General features: G+C 40.4%; 1 protein-coding gene across 1 annotated transcript in view; it reads right to left on the bottom strand.

The window, feature by feature from the left end:
- ARFGEF1 (ARF guanine nucleotide exchange factor 1) overlaps window positions 1-22,249 on the bottom strand; it is a 92,268-nt gene extending 70,019 nt beyond the window's left edge. The window contains exons 1-5 of the mRNA XM_080938652.1: window positions 21,691-22,249; window positions 6,335-6,365; window positions 5,580-5,736; window positions 4,221-4,367; window positions 3,233-3,412 (exon numbers count right to left, since the gene is read on the bottom strand). Coding sequence (XP_080794778.1) covers window positions 3,233-3,412; window positions 4,221-4,367; window positions 5,580-5,736; window positions 6,335-6,365; window positions 21,691-21,814 — 639 coding nt within the window. The 5' untranslated portion in view covers window positions 21,815-22,249. The remainder of the gene's footprint in view (window positions 1-3,232; window positions 3,413-4,220; window positions 4,368-5,579; window positions 5,737-6,334; window positions 6,366-21,690) is intronic.
- Window positions 22,250-22,450: the final 201 nt, after the last annotated feature.

Below are 22,450 nucleotides of genomic sequence, written 5' to 3'. Positions count from 1 at the left end.
GGAATTATAGACCATCAGAACCAACATAAAACATACTAAAAGAAAGAAGTTACTCCTTACATGTCTGAAAATTGGTGCATAACAAGAGGGAAAAGGTCCTCAGTAGTATTTAATTTGCCTATATTCAGTATTCATACTTCACTATTTTTATTTATATGCACGTGCCCTCATGAGTGAATGTCACATGTGTACTGGTGCCCATGAAGGCCAGAGGGTATGGATTATGTGGGATTTAGATTCTAAGAACCAAACTGGTCCTCTGGAATAGCAGCCAGTGCTACTACTGAGCCATCTCTCCAGACCTTGTATGTGATGTGTGATGTTATGAAAATGTACTATCTAAACAAAATGAAAACAAGTTTCATGCTGCCAAGTAGCAACTGGATTATTGCCAATAATATATTTACCTAAAAACAAATAAAAAATCCAGCAATAAGAACAAAGTACATCACACTGTGTTCATTTACATTCGTCCCTCTCTCCTTATAATCTACGTACCCGGAAATAAACACTGAGGACATACACAAGAAACATGTCAATGGAGTGGAGGGAGATTAGGAAATGATCAAATGGGAAGTGTTATCACACCAAACACTTTAAACTGATACCGTGCATTAAACCACGGCTGCTGAGTGAATCTGCATGAGGGCTCGCATCACGATGCCCAGTCATGCAGTAAGCATAAAAGTAATTACATCTATCAACGTTTGACTTTTACTTTAGAAGATCTGTCATTTTTGTGTATATAATATCATCTAATAGACTGGCTCACTTAAGAAGATATTAAAAACATTAAGCAAAATCTCAGTATTTCATTTTTTTAAGAATCTTATTGCTCCTTATATATCTCTTTCATTCTTCATGAGCTGATATGAAGGATTATCATAGGAATAATTTCCACAAAGATAAATATTTTACAGCATTAAATACCTCATAATCTCCAGTAATGTTTCAAATTATGTAATTATATTTATAAAAATAAAATTGAATTAAGTGATTCTAATGTCTAAAAAAGTATAAGGACTTTATAGTTAACAGTCCCAAACTCTGATCTTATAGATAAGGACACTACTAGATGCATAATTAGAAGGAAAACAAACTTCTGAGACCACTATGTAGCTTGTAGCTTGTAGCTTGTAGATTCATAGGAATCTGAGAACATCACCTTCCAACTCGGTGCAGCTGTGCCGCCAATTCAATCACTAAATCAGGCTGCTCTCAGCTTTGAGAGAAGCTTCCTTTTGCAGTGGGCAGTGGTTGAAGACTCATAACTCACCAGGGGAGCTGAGAGTAAATGACTGTTGAATGCTTATCCCTCAACAAACAGCTATGTCAACCTCTCCTGCCCCGAGGTCAGGGAAGCAGGAATGGAAAGAATTTAAAGTCAGAGAGTGGCAAAACGTGCCATGAAATGCATCTTTTAGACACATGATGTGGCCATTCCTCTTATGGATTCACAGTAGCAGTTACCTTGCAAAGCATATGCAACAGCAAACCAGCCAGCAGTCTAGTGTGGGTGGAGAAGCTCATGAGCTCTGCACCTAGCTGACGAACTACTGGCAACTAATGGCTGCTAGGAAAGGGAGAATACTTTTTCTTCAGGGATGGGGCCACTGGTAGATTGCCTGTGCTCCAGAGGATCTTGCCATGCCCATGTGACTGTGGGTTAACACTAATTAGACTCAGTAGGGCTTTTTTTTTTTTTTTTTTTTTTTTTTTTTTTTTTTTTTAAAGGGAGAGGTAGAGAAGAACCAGGCAGTAGCAACATAAAATGGAGGTCAATGTGCTGAGGGGGTGGGGAGGAATGATAAATGTGGCTATGACTAAGATGCACTGTATACATGTATAACATTTAAAAAACAAACAACAAGACCAAAATGAAAATAAAAGCCACATATCATACTGTTTAAAGAAAGGAATTATAAGTAAATCAAGGGAGAAGTCTCAAATGAACTCTATAATACTGAACTGGAAGCGGAAATGTCAGTATAAACATATGGTTTTAAATATGTACAGATAAAAAGTCACATATGGGTGTAGAGATGGGTGGAGGAGCGACTGGAATATATGCATATTTTCTAGCTATATCTGCCCAGAGTCAGAGCCGTAACTAGAAGACAACAAACATACTAGCAGTTAACTTGGTGAATCCAAGATTTTGGTTTCTAAAAAACCCTTTCCCTACTGAAGGGGGCAAGCTCCTTCTTGAAATGGTTGATTTCAAGGCTGAAAAGGGAGAAGTTAAAAATTAACACAATAAGTGACTGTGCATTCAACATAGAAGTACCATCCTTATCAAAGCTATGGTGGGGCTCAGGGGACATCTGTGCTGTGAAATGCTGTCCTTGGGACATGACATGGCTGTTGTGCACATAAACTCACAGCAGCTGTAGCTACAAAAGTCAGTCAGTTAAAAATTTCAGAATGCAAGGGGCAGGTACTTCTGAGGAGTTACCCTAACAGAAAAGCAAGGTCTAAAGTCTTTAGCTCTAGTGCCCAGAGGATACAGATAAACAGGGCCTGAGGCTGACCCTGTCTCAAAACAGACAGACAGACAGACATTCCTAGAGGAAGACTTCCAGGGTCAACAACATCTGGCCTCCACGCATACACAGGTTGGGGAGCATGCCAGCATATACCACACATATATACACACCAAATTTTAAAACAAAAACAAAAGAAAAAACAGGTCAAGAGAAAAGAAAACTAAAAAAAAAGAAGGTTAAGGGTAAAGGAGAAACCCCTCTCAAATATTTTTTCAGACTTTCTGCGAAATAAAAGATTTTGATTATGAAGACTAGTAAAATAAAATATAAGCAAAAACAAATAAAAAAAAATCAAGTGAAGTCTGTAGTTGTTAATTTCTTTTGAACCAACCTGAAGTAGGTTTAAGGATAAGAACACCACAGTGCTCTATAGTATGGAAAAAATAAAGCATGCTAACATAGTCCACTGACATAAAAATGCACTTTTAAGGCTCAATTTTATGCATGAACAGGTCAAATGAGGTAGTTTATGTCTACTGTATACTTTATTAAAGTAAGTTTGGTAAAAAGATCATTTCGCAAACACTCCCATGACGTAATCAAACATATAATTTTTTTGTGAGATTTAAAAGCACATCTTGTTTAAAGTCAAACAAGTCAGTAAAGCGCAAACTAAAACACGAGGCAGGGACTCTCGGGTCTTTACATCTGAGGCCTGTGCAGTTCTCGCCTCTGTCAATACTTACTGCTTGGTTTTCCATGCGTGCGAAGATAACATTTAGCATCTGAGTAAGAGTAGCTTTGGCTGTTGTCTGATTGATGAGATTCTTGCTGGCTAAATAGATATTGTAGCATGTTCTCACAGCCTGCAGCACAGTTCCTTCATGAATTTCTATGTGTTGTGATGTTACTGCAGTAAGTAAAGCCTGTAAGAGAGGAAACACAAAAGCAATTTTCTGCATCCAGAGTTTATACACAAAAATATGTATTTTCATTTTAAAATTAAAACTTTAAAGAACAATGACACTTTAGGTAGCAATGTGTATAAATTTCTATCTACTATGAACATGTTACCAACTATTAAAATATCTGAGGCTTTCACTACTTTGGGGTCACAGGCCTCTGACTCTAGAACATCCTCTAGCTAAGTTTCACTAGGAATAGTGCTTGTGCTTACTGAAATATGGCATGTTCACACTCTGTCACAAGTGAGTGTTTCATACATACCATATCAATCTGTAACTCACTAGACATACCACCACTGCCATTTTGTAACATTAACACAGCTAGTTCTCTAAAAGAGTTCAAACATCCAGATTTATTACAACCAAACTTGGATTTTTGGGAGGGAAGGGGGTAGGGCTGAGAAAGGAGACTACGTAGGCTTTAACAATACAAAAACCACAAATTAAGATCACAAATTTATGAATCACCTTAAAACTTGAAAGATGTATAAAAAAGCAGGGTAGGTTGAGAAAAACTCAAGACGCAAAGAATTTGATCCTAACTGGGATAGCCAAGAGAAAAGATAAAAAAAAAAAAACAAAACATAGTTTTCTTCTAATAGCATAAAACAACAAATCTCATATGGGTTCTAAACATTATCCCAATTGTCTGTCACACCCAAAATGCATAGAAAAAAAAAAAAACTCTTCCTAATATTTTCAAGGTAAAAAGCTTCTGGTTTTAAAAGTATAATAATAAAGAACACAACCATCTTATATAATTAATTACCTTTATTATCTGCAACTGAACTCCTTCATCTGTTTGAGGACCTTGGAAGCAGCCACATATTGTTTCAATAATTCTATCAATTAATTTTTTGCCTGGTGTCGTACTATCTGGAGCACTGCCAGTTAAGTGCCCATAAGCAATAAGTTTCTGAAACAGACATAATAGAACACCTAGTCAAGATAACTAATAAATACACTAGCTGACTATGAGTTGAAATATAAGTGAATGAATATATACTAATTTTTAAACAAGAACATTGAGGTATAATCAAAGCCAAAGACTATTTTTTCCTGTAGTTTACTAAATTTGGGAAACTACTTGTAGTTGTAATAATCACAAAAACAAACCAATAATAAAACAAATAGGTAATACTTCTATTAAGCCAGACCTTAAGAACGCTGTCTGTGACTTATTAGAACTGCTTGCTGCTTTCTATATACACCAGGTTGTACTCATGGTGTTTTCTGGGGACTATCTTAACACTTCCAAATGACATCAAATCTCTTCCCAACTTATGTCATCATTTTTTATGACATTTTGCAAATAGTGGCTGCAAAAAAAATCTCAGAATTATCCATTCACTGCTACCATTTGAGCTGGGAAAGAAGGCACAAGATGTTAATAGTGGTAATCTTCCAGCGAAAAGAAAGGTCATAAATCAGATGAATTTATCTATATCCCATCTTAAGAACAAATCATCTCTTCTTGGCTACTAAGCTATTGGTTGAATATATAAAACCTCCAAACCATGACAATACCTGAAAACAAACACAAACACCCAAAAGCTGGAAACTTGCCTCATAGAAATCTAAGATACGGTGTGTGTTTGTGTATGAGAAAAAAAGAGTAAAGCACTCACGACAATTTCTGACATTAATGTCACAGGGTAAGCAAAATAATACAAAGGCCAACAGTGCTATTATCAAAATGCTGCATTCTATAAAGTAGTAGGGCCTTAGTGCAATCACTTCGGAGTGATAACTAAAACACTTAGTGCACGCCTGTGGGACAGTCTACTTAGGAAGCTGAGGTAGAATGACTGCTTGAAACCAGTTCAAGACCACACAGGAAACACATTAAGTGCCCATCTCAAAAACACAACATACAACAGTTTTATAGCACTGATGGAGCAAGTCAACACTTTTATCATTAACCACCTTAGATTTTTGTTTTGCTAGTGGTTTTAAAATACTAAGTAGAAACATTTTTGCAGCTACTGCATCTCTGGAATATAAATATTTTGTTTTTTACCTCAAAAAGAGTGTTCAAGGCTTTCAGGGACATGTCTAAACCATCTACTGTGAACAATATTAGAAATACACTGAAACCAGACAGCTTTAGATATCATTTTATACATACCTGCAAACAATCTAGAGATGTACTAACTATTCGGGGACATTTGGACTGGCATGCCAACTCAAAGGGTAAGAAATACTTGTCTGCTTCAATAAAATTTGTCTTTGATTTCACTGGTGGAAGGGTGCCTGATCCAGCTTTTGCTTCTCCATGAGGAGGACTAAATTAAAAAAAGAAAAAAAGAAAAAAAAAGAGTTTACACAGAATACTACATTTACCTTTATGATGACAAACCCATGAGGAAAAAGTATCAGTCATAAAAAGAACCTTATTGACCATTTTCCTGTCTTTTTGTACTTCACAGGAAAGCACAGCCTAGAGAGCTCAAGTGATCTGCCAGGGTAAACAGCAGTGACCACAGCTGCTGGACACAACATGGAATTTCTTTTTTCCAAAGATCCCAGCATCTACTATACAAATACTTCATGAAATGTTAAACGGCATGAGCTTTTTCCATGCATGCTGAAGTACACTTCTGAATTATTTCTATTATGTTCTAAAGAAGCTAACATGGTCTAAGAAATCTAGTAATTTTTGTAAATATATATTAAACCACATAAAAGGAAGTTAAAATATAGCTAAAAGTATTTTAGAAAGTCTAATTTATATAAACTTGTTCCTTAAGAACTATCTTTAATCTTATTACAAAGATAAGGAAAATCTGTAATGCTAAAATATAATGAGTGTATTACTATTTTGGCCAAGACTGAAAAGTATGCAAATTAATTTTATAAAACAAAAAAAAAAATCATACAAACCTTTGTTTCTCAGTTTCAACTTTAATTTCCTCTGGTGAAGGCAAAAAGAGAGAAGTATATGTTAGCACAGGATAAAAAGTTTACTGGGTAATTTGATTATATTCTTCATAAGATCATTTGGGATACTAAAAACAGCAAAGGTGCAAGTTCAAAAGAAAATCAGTGTCTCAAATTTTATTTTACCTAATACAGAAATAACAGACCAAAAACAATGTGAATCAATAAGCAAAGGAATTACCAAAGCTTCCCCTCCTCCCCTTTAATAACTACATTAACCAGAAGTACTACAAAAAAAATTTTGTAACCACAATCTCATCCATCCATCCATCCATCCATCCATCCGTGTGTGTGTGTGTGTGTGTGTGTGTGTGTGTGTGTGTGTGAGAGAGAGAGAGAGAGAGAGAGAGAGAGAGAGAGAGAGAGAGAGAGAGAGAACACTCTGGCCCTTATCCTAATAGAATTATAACTTCTTGAAAATACTAATTTTGTAGTTAGGACTATATTTGAAAAAAAAGAAACCTGTAAAACAAGCATGTCCAATTTTTAAAATTAATCTTTTAATTTAGCATGCAAAATAATAGCATGGCATTTTTATATAGCTTTCTTTTCTTTCCCTCTTCTCACCCTTCCCATTTGTTCCCAAACCCCTTGCTGGTTTGTTTCTTCCCACTGAAAATCTTCTCTTTTCTCCATGCATTTCAGCATGTCTGCCCTGCTTTAAGATCCTTGCCTTCTATATCCAATATATACAAAGAACTCAAGAAGTTAGACTCTAGAGAATCAAACAATCCTATTAAAAATGGGGTACAGAGCTAAACCAAGAATTCTCAATTGAGAAATATCGAATGGCTGAGAAGCACCTAAAGAAATGCTCAATATCCCTAGTCACCAGGGAAATGCAAATCAAAACATCTCTGAGATTTCACCTAATACCAATCAGAATGGCTAAGATCAAAAACTCAGGTGACAGCAGATGCTGGTGAGGATGTGGAGAAAGAGGAGCACTCCTCCACTGTTGGTGGGATTGCAGGCTGGTACAACCACTCTGGAAATCTGTCTGGCGGCTCCTCAGAAAATTGGGACATAGTACTACCTGAGGACCCAGCTATACCACTCCTGGGCATATACCAAAAAGACCTTCAACATATACCAAGGACACATGTTCCACCATGTTCATAGCAGTCTTATTTATAATAGCCAGAAGCTGGAAAGAACCCAGATGTCCTTCAAGAGAGGAATGGATACAGAAATTGTGGTACATTTACACAGTGGAGCACTACTCAGCTATTAAAAATAATGAGTTCATGAAATTCCTAGGCAAATGGATGGAACTTGAAGCTATCATTCTGAGTGAGGTAACCCAGTCACAAAAGAACACTCATGGTATGTACTCACTGATAAGCAGATACTAACCTAAAAAGCTCAGAATACCCAAGAAAACATCCACAGAACTTATGAAGCTCAAAGACAAGGAAGGCCAGAAGGTGGATGCCTTAGTCCTTCTTAGAAGGGAGAACAAAATGTCATGGGAGGAAATAAAGGGACAAATAGAGGAGCAGGAATTGGAGAAAAGATCATCCAAAGATGGCCTCACCTGGGGATCCACTCCATATGCAGCCACTAAACCCAAGCACGATTGCTGATGCCAAGTAGTGCTTACTGGCAGGAATCTGATATGGATGCCACCTCAGAGGCTCTGCCAGAGTCACACCGATACAGAGGAGGATGCTTGTAGCTAACCACTGGACTGAACATGAGGACCCCAGTGAAGGAGCTAGAGAAAGGACTGAAGGAGCTGAAAGGGTCCACAACCCCATGGGAAGAACAAAATTATTAACTAACCAAACCCACCACAGCTCCCAGGGACTAAAACACCAACCAATGAGTTCACATGGCTCCAGGTGCATATGCAGCAGAGGACAGCACTGTCTGCCATCAATGGGAGGAGAGGCCTTTGGTCCAGTGAAGGTTCTGTTTTTTCCCAGAGTAGGGGAATGCCAAGGTGCTGAGGTGGGAGAGGAAGCAATGGGAGGGGGAGAGAGGATGGGATTGCAGGAAGGGGATAACATCTGAAATGTAAACACAGAGAATATCCAATAAAAAAAAAAAAACCTCGCCTTCCTTCTTATGGTGCTTCTTCCAGTTTCATAACCAGCACCACCGCCACTACAACCCCCCTCCTGTAAGTAACTGCAATGAAGTCAATTGCTTCAGCAAGCTGGAGTGAATTATTTCTTTGGTCTGTCACTGGGGTAAAGAGATGTTCCTGTCTCTCCTCAGGAAAAGCTACTCTAACACCTTTAAATGCAATACTATTATGGCTACCTTCTATTGTTAAGCACTATATTAAGTATAAAGTAACTTGCTCAAATTACTTTGCTGTAGCACTAATTCTGAAATTATATACAACTTACTCACTGTCTATTGTCTGCCAAGGCAACTGATATTCAGGATTTCAGTCTAGTTCGAGGACTAAAGCCTTTCCATTTTTCCAGTGATAGGAGTAAAGAAGGGATGATGTAAACTATTACTTGGAACCATTTAAAGACAACTTAATAACAGTTTACGGTGCTTAAGAGAAGACAGGCACAGAAAGACAAATACCAGGTGACCATTTACACGGCATCCAAAATCCAAACTCACAGGCAGAACACTGGAATGTGAAAGGGGTGGAATTTGATTTGAAAAAAAATAAAGAGGTTCAAGATTTCAGTTAGGTAAGGGGAACACACTTTAGTGGGAACAAGCTCTAACCCTTCCTTGCACTCCTAGCATCCAGCTGTGTTAGTCACACAATAGGTAGACAGTCAACATTGCCATGTATAGAGATAAGCAAGGTTAAAATTTTGTTCTGTTTTATGCTTCCTTCCTTCCCTTCACACCCGTTTTTACTTTGGCTCTCTTAAATCTAACATCAGGACAGAGACTGATGCTGAGTGTTTCTAAAGCCTGTTTTTTAATTCATTCAGATCGTAACTACTGAGTTTGTGATAAGTTTAACTGGTTAGAAAAACATGCTACAAATACTAAGTAATTTGGAGATAGGGGAAATCCCCACTTTTTTGTTTATCAGCATCATTGAAATCTGGGGATGTTACTAATTAGCCCTCTTCAAACAAAACTGTGAATGATTTTTAATCAACAGTTCTCAAATTTTTTGCAGGAAACCACAGGGGAAAAAATGTTTCACTTTGGATCCCAGAGCAGACCTTCTATGTAAAGAAATTCATTATTCCTTTTTATCAAAGGGGATACATGTTCATGTTGTATTCTTTTACAAGCTACAATACTAGCTATTAGCTACAAAAGTGACTTTATAATTAACAAGGCTTTTTAAACTACAAACAAAGAAACTGTGTATTTTCAAGCTGAGGAAACAAGAATAAGATATCCAAGGAAATACATGCCAAAATACATCACAATTAAATTTCAGAGAAGCAAAGAGGGGGAAAAATAGTGTAAGCAGATACAGAGATATGATACATTGTATGCAAATATAAATGGTAGCAAAATCATGAAACACCATAAAAGCTAACATTTGGGTCAGTGGCATATTTCTATAACTATATATGATTTTTAGTGGAAAAAAATCTTAAATTAAAGACCCTGTGGGATGGAAAGATGTCTTACCAGTTAAGAACAATGGCTGTTCTTCTAGAAGTCCTAAGTTCAATTCCCAGCACCCACATGGCAGCTTACAAATGTCTGTAACTTCAGCTCCAGAATCTACTACACCCTCCCACAGATATACATGCAGGCAAAACACCAATGCACATTTAACATAACAGTAATAAATGAATCAGACTTTTAAAAGCTTATTTAAAAAGTCAAGACTTTGTAAGATGAAAGTAACTTAAGAAAAATCACCAAAGGGGGTTACCTTGAAAAGAATTCAAATGCTCTTTCATAACAACAAACATGATAAAGAAATTCTGAAACCTCAAAAGAATTGAAGAGATAAATACAGAAGGGAGGACGGAAAATAACAATACGGCTGTCTGAAAAGTCATAAGGAGTATTATTAACTACCTATCTAAAACATACAACCATACCATATGTAAGTCTATGTCTGCATACATATATAACTTATATACTTATATACGTATAATTACATATACTTACTGTAATACTTAATAGTCCTTTGTCTCTCTCTCACACACACAGATAGAGAGGTAGTAAAAAGGAGAGGGAGAGGGAAAAGAGGAAGAGAGGGAGAGAGGGAGAGAGGGAGAGAGGGAGAGAGGGAGGGAGGGAGGGAGGGAGGGGACTATATTTCCTGTATGAGTTTACAATGGTCTGTCTCCTCAAGGGCCATAGACTTACAAAATCCCCAACACCAGGCATGAAAAGCCCTCTTCTGAGTTGTTGGTCAGGGCCATCCAAGAGACTCCCAAATATTACAGGCTAATTGCTGTTGCCCTTCTTCCTCGGGGATTGAAGGTTAAGTCACTATTGCTAAAGACACCTTACTTACACTTTGGACACAGGACCCAGAGGACCTGAGTAGGATCTGACCTGAAAGCCTCATTTCTGAAGAGCATGCAAGTTTCTGAAGGAGAGAAACAACCAATAAATAGCCCTACCTAGCAGCTATGGCATCTATGAACTACAACTATGTCCAGCATGGTACAATATCCCTAAAGGGTGCAGTAGTGGCTCACATGTGTTGGCGGTAATCAATGAGTCTCCAACTGGACTTAAAATCTGCTACACAAAAGGATCATGGAGAAATACTTAGAACTACCATTTTACTAAATCAGTGTATTTCCTAACTACATCCTAAACACTTGTTCTTAAACCACTAACGAGTGCAGTCCTCAGCTGTCAGCAAGAAAACTTCTCTTTGCAGCAGATGGAGACCATCACAGAAAACCACAACTGAAAACAATGCAGTTGTGCAGCACAGTCCCAATGGACACGCCTACAATACAACTCCTGCACCCAAGGCTCAGCTGTCATTGAAGGTGGAAGAGAGGCTGAAAGACTAGAAGAGCCAGAGGAACACAAAGTTTGTTGTGAGACTATGTCTTCCACAAATGTCAGAGAATCCAAATCTATGAAATCTCATCAACAAGGCTGCCAAAACAGGACCTGAACAAGGATAACAATAGACATGTTAATACGTCTGAGCTCAAGGGGTCCCAACCCCACACACATAAGAACTATAGACAATTAAGGAATTCGGAGATGGAGAAACAGTCTTCCTCAGGGAAGAGTACATTAATTGGTCATCTAATACCAAATGGTCAGCTCTGAAAACAGACATACAAGTAACATTATATGGACTGAGCAGATTGTGTTTATATATTTGAGAACACATAAGTTAGTAAAAAGAGACCATAAAGTTGGAAGAGAGAGGTGGGGGGTAAAGCAAATGGGTGGAAGGGGTTAGAGCTCCGGACAGAGTTTGATACTGTGGCATGACTGTTATGGATTTGAAGCCTGCTGTCCAGGCCAAACGCATACCTGGTACTGTAGACCTGACCAAAACTCTACGGCTGCATAGGTCGCTCTAGTAGAGGAGCTACTACTGTTGTTTTGCTAAGAGGATATGTTGTACTCATAAAAGTGCTTTCTACACACTTACGTTTATGTTCATAGATTAATGTTGTGCTCTGCTTTGGTAAGAAAAACTTGTTTTTATAGAGGACAGCAGTTACTTTTTGTAGCAGACACTTAACTGTAACCGGCCGGCAAACTCTAAGTAAACCCCTAAATGAGACAGAATTGAAAGAATATGGGAGAAGAGGATACAAAAGATGTAGGAAAAAGAATAATGCTGTACAACATTGTCTGTTGCTCTCCTGAACTCACAATGGCCGTGATTGCTTGCACGTGATCCACATAAGCCTGAGTCAACCAGCATTCCATCATGGATAAGGGACAAATCTCTGGCTTCAACCCTCCTGAAGGAGTTACTAGCAGTAAATGGCTGCTAGGGACAGATAATGAACACATTCTTTTCTGTGGTGTCCCTATTGGTTAAATTGCTTCTGTGCCTGTAAAGAACCCCTCCCCTATGCACACATAAGCAACTCTAAACTCACTAGGTCTCTCTCTCTCTCTCTCTCTCTCTCTCTCTCTCTCTCTCTCTCTCTCTCTCTCTCTCTCTGTGCATGCACACACAAACAAACACAAATATTGGGAGGTAGGACTACAATAAAAGCCAGTCTATGCAAAATCCTTGAGAACTTACATGCATTATCAAAACATTTTGTGAATACAGAAGAATGTCTGCTTCCTAAGGTGGAACACTGAAGGAAACCCCATCTCTGTCACAAACAGAAAACAGACACCCTACAGATTCACTGGAGTGTACGGAGCAGCACTGATACTCTACATAAATGAATCGAATGCTGATTTTATATCCATTTACATGTTTGTCAGTTACGCGCCTCATCCTTTCTTCAGCTTTAAAACGATCTTTCCTAGTAGTAGGGGTTGAAACTTCACACATGCTAGGTATGTGCTGTCCCTCTCAAGTAAAGTCCCAGGCTTCTCATTCATTTATCTGGTTGGTAAAGTTTGGTTTGTTTATTGAGGCAGGTTTCAGGTAGCCCAGGCTGCTTCAAACTCATTATGCAAGCTTAAGAACACCTAATCTTCCTGCCCACAGCCATCATACCAAGTGCTGTAACTGCAGACATGCATCAGCAGAGACATGCAAAATGCCCAACATTTTTCTTTTCCTAACAGTCCCTTTCTTTCTCCTTTTGCAACTTGTCTCTCACCAATACACAATGCAGTAGTTAACATGACAGACAGGTCAGGATTGCTACTTTATCAGAAAGTCATGACTACACAAACACCAAAACAGTGAAGGGCCACATTCCAACTCTGCTAAATACGTACTCCAAACTCAGTTTCTTTGTCTAAAAAATGAAAATAGATCAATTACTTAAGCATTCAGGAAAGTTCTGAAAACCAAGGAAGATAAAAACAGTAAGTATTTAATGAGCATAGAACCCAGCATACACTAAACAATATTAGCTGTTACTTCTATGATTGCTTGGAAATTAGTGTAACTTTTTAAAAGAACATATTTTGGGCACTGGAGAGATGTGTCAATGGTTAAAGCATTTGCTGGTCTTGTAGAGGATCCTAGCTCAGATGCCAGCATCCACACTGTGGCTCATAGCCACCAGTAACTGCAGTTCCAGGAGAGCTGATGCCCTCTTCTGCTCTCTGAGGCAGTGGCACAACAGGAGAGAACGGCAGGCATGAACACCTGGGGGAGGAGGGAGAGAGGAGAGAAGGGTAGGGAGAGAGAAAATCTTTAAAAAAAAAAATGCTTGTTTACATGCTCATACCCCAGTGTCTGTGTGTAGAACAAGGTTTGGAAAAAAATGTCAAGCACTTCAATCCATCAAATCCACTCCTAGATTATCAACTTAGGAGAAATAAAAATTTATACACACAAGAATTTCTATCTAGTTATCCCAGCATTATTCATTTAATCCAAACGTGCATCAACTGATGAACAGGTAAAATGTATTATAGTGTGAGCACAGCTAATATGAAATGTTCCAAAATGGAAACGCTTTGGGTGTTGTCAGTGCTCAAAACATTTACCCTCGGCTGGTAGAGTCTTTGCCAATACTCTAAAATCTACAAAACTCTGAAGTCTGGAGCACTTTGGATCCCAAGTATTTCAAATAAGAGACCTGACTTTTCCTATTCATTAAGACAAACCTGAGGTTTGTGTTTTGCCATTGTTGTTGAAATAGGGGCTATAGCCAGGCCTGCCTGAAGCTTGCAGTTCTCCAGCCTCAACTTCCTGAAGGATTAGAGGTGTGAACCACTATCCTCAGCATCAATACATTCTTCAAGCACTTATGAATGAACAACACAAAACCTCCTCAGTGTGGACTGTTTGTACAAAGTGCTCAGAAAGTGCATTTCTCAGAGACAAAGCATATGAAGTGTGTGGAACTGAGAGAAGCAGCAAAGATTACCTGCAAATGGCACTGGAGTCTTACTAGGCTGCTGGAAACGTTCCGCAACTGGATTGTGGTGGTGACTGGTAAACATACTAGTAGGTAATATTTACAGTATGTAAATTATACTTCAATAAACTTGTGCACATGCATGTGTGCAAAACCAAAAGTTATCCTCAAATGTTGTTTTTTGGGGGCCATTCACTTTGTGACAGGACTCACAACAGGACCTGGAACTCACAGATTAAGCTGGGCTGGCAAGCCAGCGAAGCACCCTGCTGGAATTCCAGAGTGCACTGCCATACTCAGTACTCAGGGACTTTTACCTGAGTCGCTGGGATTAATCTCCATTCTTTATGCTTGCAAGGCAAGCACACTCCCAGGCGAACCTTCTTCCCAGCCTAGTATGCCTTTTTAAATTTTAGTTCCTATCGGTGGCTGGAGTGTCACCCAGTCCCTTGCCTGGCAGGCCTGGGGACCTGGCTCTGATCCCCAGCAGTATAAACCAGAGAAGGGGACAGGAAGGAAAGAAGACTAAGAGAAAACAGTTAACTGGGGTCCCCACAGTAAGAACATCTGGTGATATTTCTTCAGTCTTACTTTTTAAAACTGCTTGGAGGAACTGCCTGTCACTGTCTTCTTTTAGAAAAGGTAAAGAGTAAACTGTCAATTTTATAAATATAAACAGACTTCAGCAAATGCCACATAGATTCTCCTGTCTAAAATCTTAGCCTGAATTCAATCACATGCAACAAGAATTAAAGTGTTTGCCATTCATACCTTGGCTATTTATGTTTTTATTATCTCATTTCTTAGAAAACTCTTGATAAGCATTGGCTGTGAACAGCTGATTAAGTGACATTTAGTTTCAAATTTGATATAAAATTATGGTTTCATATTTTCCTACAGTTAATATCATAATATCTAAAATATTTATGAGTTTTTCTGAATGAAAAATAATGTAGGCTATGTAGACCAATTTAGTACCATCTATATGTGTCTGTCTATGTGTACAGATTTGCTTCACAAAAAAACGAAGAGAATATAAAAGGAAATAATTGTGCTTGGCTCTTTTCCATTTAACCTACACTAAAGTCTCAGATTTTTCTACTTAATCCATGCCAAACCCTAAACTGCTTCCTCCTAGATTCATGGGGTAATCAGAGTAGAGCCCAACACATTAATATTTTGTGTATTTTAAAAATGGAAATTCAAATTTAAAAATCAACTTGGTCTGAAAGGTTAGGAAAAACTTTTTCACTAGTTTCTAGTACTGTTTATTGATAGTTATCAATAAACTTGGTGACTTAAAACAACAGAAGTTTATTCTCTTAGTCTGAGGTAGCAGAACCAAGGTTCTAGGGGGAAGTCTCCTTTGATTTGGGGTTCCTTGGTTGTAACAGAGTAGTTCCAAACTCCAGCACTGTTTTCATACTGCCTTACTGCTTTGTGTGCCTGTGTCCTGTCCTCTTCTTGTAAGGTAACAGTCACTGGATTATAGTGTCCACTCTAAATCCCAGATTAGTACTGAGATCCTTAGTGAGTCATGTATACAGAATTCTAGAAAGGATCCAGACAGGAGAAAAGGCTTGTTCTCTTTAGCACTTAACTGAGGGATGCTGACATACAGTGACTGAGGGTGAGGCTGAGTTCAAGGATAGCAGAGGTTCTGTATCAACATATCAAGACTTCTTTAAAAATACATTAAAATATATGTAAAGGCAAGATAATGATGTTTGCTAAAACACAAAAACATACAGCTAAGCCAACACACACACACAAATGCACACACACACACTTTTTCTGCCAAGCCTGCTGACACATACATGCAATCCCAGCACCTGAGAGGCTACGGTGGGAGGACAGACACTGAACGACTGTCTCAATAAACAAACAAATCCACAAACAGTAAGAGGACAGTTTATCTCTCCAGTGTTTTCTCTCTCTACCCCCAACCCCATTCAAAACTTGCCAGAGGCCAGACATGGCAGTACACTTTTGGAAAGTGGGATTTGGGAAGATCAGATCAAGGTCATCTTTACCCACAAGGAAATTCCAGGCCAGTCTGCCTTATATGAGACCCTCTCCAGAAGGAAAGTATTTTTTCTTGATTTCCCAGATAAAACACCAGATCTGCTCTCACCTCACTTCCCTCTTCCCCAACACCCTAAGTCTCTGTAACCTAAACTATATTAAGCACACATCTTGTTTCCTCCACTATTTCATTTAGGTATCTACCTAGAGACTGAATCTCTCACTTTCTCCTCCAAAGTCCTTACAGTCAACTTCTTTTGTACCTTTATCCTTCTGAGATGTTTCTTCAGATAACAATCTGATAATATTCATTAATTTGTAGTTCCTATAATCTTCACCCTCCTAAAATGTTAACTTCCATGAAGGCATGCTTTGTTTACAGTGCCCAATGCAGGTGCACTCCCAAAACAGGAGAAATCCCACAAATAACAGAGTGAACATCTAGTTTTTCTTCACCTTTGTTACATATTGCCCAGTCTCAAATTTCAGGGCTCAATTCATCCTACTCCCTCAACCTCTCAAGAGGCAGGGTTATAAACATATAGTCAGAAAGAATGTATGTTGTAAGGCTGAAGAGATGGCTGGCTCAGCAGTTAAAAGTGTTGGCCGCTCTCTCAGAGGACCTGGGTATGGCTCTCATATACACGTGCACCCTCATAACTGGCTGTAACGCCAACTGGATGCAATCTGATGATTTTATCTGGCTTCCTTGGATACCTAAGGTGCACATACAAACAAGCAGGCAAAAGGCTCATACACATAAAAATGTACAAATTTTTAAAAATAAGGTTAAAATAATTTTGCTTGAAACATCAATAATTCACGTGTATATTTTTCTTTGTTAGATGTTTCCTCAATTACACAAGAAATATGACAAACACTTCCTCAAATTATTTTCTATTCATAATTCTATCTATAAGATAAAGATTATCAGGGGAGTCAATTTAGTATCTGCCAGGTGATGAAAAGGGGAAAAAAAGGAAACCAAAGTATCTTCAACCTTAATCATCCCATGAACTTTTTTTCTACACAAGGTCTCAGGTAGCCCCAGATGGACCTTGAACTCCTGCTCGTCCTGTCTCCAGTTCCTCAGTGCTGAGATTACAGGTCTATCCCAGCACATCTGCTTTACTCATTGGTTGACAAGACAGCCCTGCATGCTAGGCAGCACTGACCACTGAGCTTCCAACCCATCTTGGTTTTTGGGTTGTTTCTATTTTTAATTGTTTTGATTATCTACTTTGCCTTTTCCCTTAAACAGTGTTTCAAAGTAATTCCCAACTAACATGTGTCCCTGTGGCATTAACTACATTAAGATACTGAAATAAAGGTCTAATAAATCTAGGAGAAGCTAAATAAAATTCAGCAGGTTGCTTTAGAGAAATTTCATGTGCATTTTAAACTTCCAAAACAGAAATAAGACTCTATGTTGACTATAACCTGAACTTATTTTGTCAACTCAAATTTTTGGGTTAAAGAGTTTCTCTGAAGCTTGGGCTTTACAACATTTTATTCATGGCCATTCTAAGCAAAGGATCCTTAAAACCAACCTGAAGTGAAAGTAAAAACCAGTATAAACTGGATCTTCCTTTACTCTTCTTCCCTTGACAACTCAAAAAGTCAGGCAGCTCAGGTACTGAACACTATCTTTTACTTTAGATTGCAAGGAAGACTTGCTAATTGATTAAATTGTATCTTAAATGTGTTAGGAAGGCAGGAGACCAATCAAGTCTACTAAGCAAGACCTTGTCTAATTAAGCAAGTAAATGAAGATATATTTCTGGGGCAAATTATATTTATGGATAACAAACCATAGGAAAGCTAAGTCAACAGGGTCACTTCACAATATGATGACAATAGAAGCCCATAGTCTCTTGCATCCCTTAGACCTCCCTCCCTACAAAGGACTCTAAACGCCTTTTTCCTGGAAACCTTTTCTCCTTTGTAGCAGTGTCAGTTTCTAACATGAACTTCACTCTGACATCTGGAGGAACTGTCACAACTGTCTAAAGCCAGAAGTTAACTATTTCACTTACAGCCTAACATCAAAGAAACTCCTGAACCTAGAAGCCTGATGGAGGATGTCCCAACTGAACCTCCCCAAAGATAAACAATGCCACCTTCAAGCTCAATCCTGAAACAATCCTAAATTCTTTGAAACTAAAAATAGCTCAGCTGTTGTCTCATCTGCCAGCAGATGGCCAGACTATTTTTAATGCAGGATTCTCAAGAGCAGGCATGGATCACACCAAGCTAGGGCAGCAGAGAGTCCCTCAGTGTTCACTGCACACAGTTGTAGGGGCAGGTACCAAGAGAGGGCAACCTGGAGCTGGCTGGGCCTGGGCCTGTGGACTTCCTACCAGTTTAACCAGGAAAGGCTCTTTTACAACCATTCTGTGAAATAAAACCTAACATGTTAGAAAATTTAAAATAAGCTTTAAATAGCTGTATACCCTTTAAAGATTCGTTACTGTAGGTAAGCATTAAAGGTTCATTTATACAGTTTCTTTGAGAGTGAAGAACGGTTTTGCTGAAACCGAACCAGGAGGGCCTGGAACTCACTCATGGCAATCTGTCTTCCCAACTGCTGGAGTTACGGCCATCAGTCACTGAACCTGGCTTCCACAGTTGGTTTACAAAAAGTATTTACAAAATATTCATTTTAACTGGTCATTCCAATAAGGGGAAGATAGATACCACAAATATCAATGATCTGAATTCTACTTGAATGCCAATAAAACTTTTTTCAAGCAAACCCAGAGAAAAGTCTGATGTGTGTTTTCTAGATGACTGTCTCTCTCCTTTCAGCTCTGTGTTAAGTGTTCAATAACATATAAGGAGAGAATGAACACATACAGGAATCTTTACAAGAGTTTTAACAATAACCACACACACCTTTAATGCAAGCAGGCACCAGTAATCCCAGTACCTTGGAGGCAGAGGCAGGAGGACTGTCACAAATTCTACAGTTCAGGGGTAGCCTGGTCTACATAATGAGTTCCAAGTCAGCCAGAGATATATAGCAGTTATCCCAAACTTAATACTGAAAGATGACTAGAAGGAAAACACCCCATATTAAGGAGTATCTACCATGAGACTGCATACTGAAACTGTACTTTATAGAGAGATAAATGTAACTTTTATGAAACATAAAAAATGCCTCTTGTTAAAACAAACAAAAACCAAAAACCTTTCTGTAAACAAAATACTCAGGTGCTCGTTAACTGGCAAGTCGGATCTAAAGAACCATGATCCCATTGGTTCTCACACCGTCAAGGATTCCTACGCCTAGAAACATCAGGGATGCAGTTAGGGGAGCTACAGACTGTCTAGAGAAATGGAGAGTGGCGAGAACAGTACACGCAGAAGAATGCACTCACGTCCTCCGAGTGCACTCCCCGTAACTGTACTGACAAAGTCCACGCACAGTAATACTGCAATGCTAACAACAGCAGGACTAAACTCCAGACTCATTCCAATGAGCAGCCAACACATTTATTTGTTAGTATTTGAAGAGAGAAAAAAGTACATAAAAACAGTTTGCATAAAACCTTTAAATGTTTATGCATTAGCACACTGAAAATGTATTCTGGGCTGTGGATACTGTTCAGTTGGTAGAATGCTTGCCTATCAAATATGAAAGCCTGGGTTCCAGCCCCTGCATTGCACCTCTAAAACAAGGCATGGTGGTATTTGTCTGTGGATTAGGAAAGTTCAAGTTGTCCTCATCTACAAAGGAATGTTAGGCCAGCCTGGGCTACTTGGAACCTGTCTGAATGCCCCCATACCCCTTGCTTTAAAAAAAAGGGAAGGGATTGCACCACACACATACTCTAACACAGAAAAGCTTAGTTTTTAAATACTAAAGTTTTAATTTGAATTTATCTGGCCAAGTTATTGAGAACCCTACAGAGCACAGTTATTTTAAATGTCTTAAAACCATTCCTATCACCCCAAATACAAATATAAATTTGGGGTGATAAATTTCAGGACCCAAATATAAATTCAGGTTTTGCAACTGTACAGTAGCCCTTCTCACTCACCTGGAAACCTGTTGTTAGTTACAATAACAAACGGGAACTTATGACCAACGAAGGGGCAAAAGAAGGAACTATTTAAGTCCACTATACTACTACATTAAAAACAAAACACACCAAGAAAAAGCAAGTTTTTGGTGGATGTTAAACAAATCTCTTTGATGATTTTCATATTACTAATTTTAAGGACTAAGAAAAAAAGCAGGAAGGGAGGCTGCAACATTTGCAGCAAGTTAAATGGTAGTCTTAAGACTTAAATGCAAAATTGTCTCTAAGCTATCTGACCCCTTACTTTAGTTAGTTTGTCCCTTAAAAATGTTTTTTTCAAAACACACTTATAACCATCTTCATTTCTTGCAAATTTGAACTGCTCTGGTCCAGGGCTATAAATAAGAGTGTAAGCATCACGAATTCATCTGTATTAAATGTTCTGGTTTCTCCCTAAACAATTCTCTTATTGATGGGTGCACTAGACCTACCAAAGGCCCGCCTCAAACAAATCGTTATCTGCCTACCAGGGTTATAGGTATTGTTTAGATTTTCCCTGCTGTGGCTTCATTACACTAGACCTCTTCTGCCTGAACTATAAATCACAACTGAAGCTTGAAAGCAGCTGCCACTGTCCAGACATGTGGCTGGTGGGTGTCATTGTCTTTCTCTTTTCTCTCATTCCACACACACCCCTTTCCGCGTCACCTAAAGCAGTTGATCTAAAGGTTCTTTCCTTCCCCATTTCCACACCGCCACCGCCACCCTTTAACCTCCAGTCTTGTTCTTCCAGGTCAGCCCAGAAGACTACATTACTACTCTCTGATTCCTGTAGCTGGGGCAGAGAGATGGCAAACTCGAGGCACCTTTTGCAACCCCCTTCCTCGAGACCTCAAGACTGTCAACAAGGGAACAACTCCAACCTTTCTTCCCAAAGTACCACGCCAAACCATAAAGTTATTGTAATTGCAATACGGAACCCTCCCCCACGCCCAATCTTGGCATATCGGGCCCCACCTCAATTTCTAAGCTAATAAACAACAGCTCATCTTCTGCTCCATCACAAAGGATGGCATTCTGTCCGTACCGCAGGGGCCACCAACGACACCCCCCACCCCCGTCCCCATTCCGTCCAGTGGAACGCTCGAAGCCAAGTGCCCCGCGATCCTTAACCATCTCGAGTTCCAGGGGTCCCGGCTGGCCGCCCTTCCTCCTCCACCCAGCCGGTGCCCCGCGCCCAGCCGAGTTACTGTCAACTCCAGCCGGGCGGTCGGGACCTGGCCAGGGCTCCCAGGACCAGCCGCCCGCCAGCCCACCCCTCGCGGCCGGCTCGCCGTGCCGCGGCCTCCTCCCGGCTCACCTAGGGCCACCTCGCACGCTTTACGCAGCTGGGAGTGATGCGCCTTCTTCACTTCCTTGTCGGCCAAAATCTTCTCCAGGGCCCGGGTCAGGAACATGTTCTTCGTCTTCTTGCCCTCATACATGGACGCGGAGGAGGCGGCGGCGGTCCCGGCGGCTGGAGGGGAGGCGGCGGAGGGGGACGGGGAGGGAGAAAGGCGAGGAGGTGGCGGTGGGGGCGAGGAGGCGTGGAGGGCAGCGGCGCCACCAGGAAGCGACGGGCGACGCGGAGCGGCCGCGGGGCCGCCAAGGGCGTCGGAAGCCTCGCCACGCTCGAGGGGCCGCCGTTCGAGGGCCGCGCCCGGCCGGCCTCGGCGCCGTCGGCCCGGGGGTCGCTTCCCGGCCGCCCGCCTCGCTCGTCCCTACGGCCCGGCGGCGGCGGCAGCGGAACTCGGCCCGGGCGGCCGTCTTCCCGGGGCCGAGGGCCTAGGCGGCGGCGCCTCACACACCCAGCAGGCGCGAGGCTGCCCTAGCTACCGTGGGGACGAGCACCCGCCGCAGCCGCGGACTGGCCTCCATCACCGCCGACCTGCCCCGGACGCCATGTTGAGAGGAAACGACGCGTCACGCAGCGGCCGAGCGGCTGCAGAGAGGAAGCGGCGGCGGCGGCGGCGGCGGTGCCAGCCTAGAGCTGCCGCGGCGCCGGGAGGCAAGGGGCGGAGGGCGGCGCGGGAGGAGCGGCCGGAGCGGCGGCTCTACGGCGGCCCGGCGGGGACTCGCCG

The sequence above is a fragment of the Micromys minutus genome, assembly GCF_963924665.1.
Source record: "Micromys minutus genome assembly, chromosome: 26".
Taxonomy (NCBI): Eukaryota; Metazoa; Chordata; class Mammalia; order Rodentia; family Muridae; genus Micromys; species Micromys minutus.
Note: the sequence above shows the minus strand (reverse complement) of the source record. Positions and strands in the feature narration are given on the sequence as shown.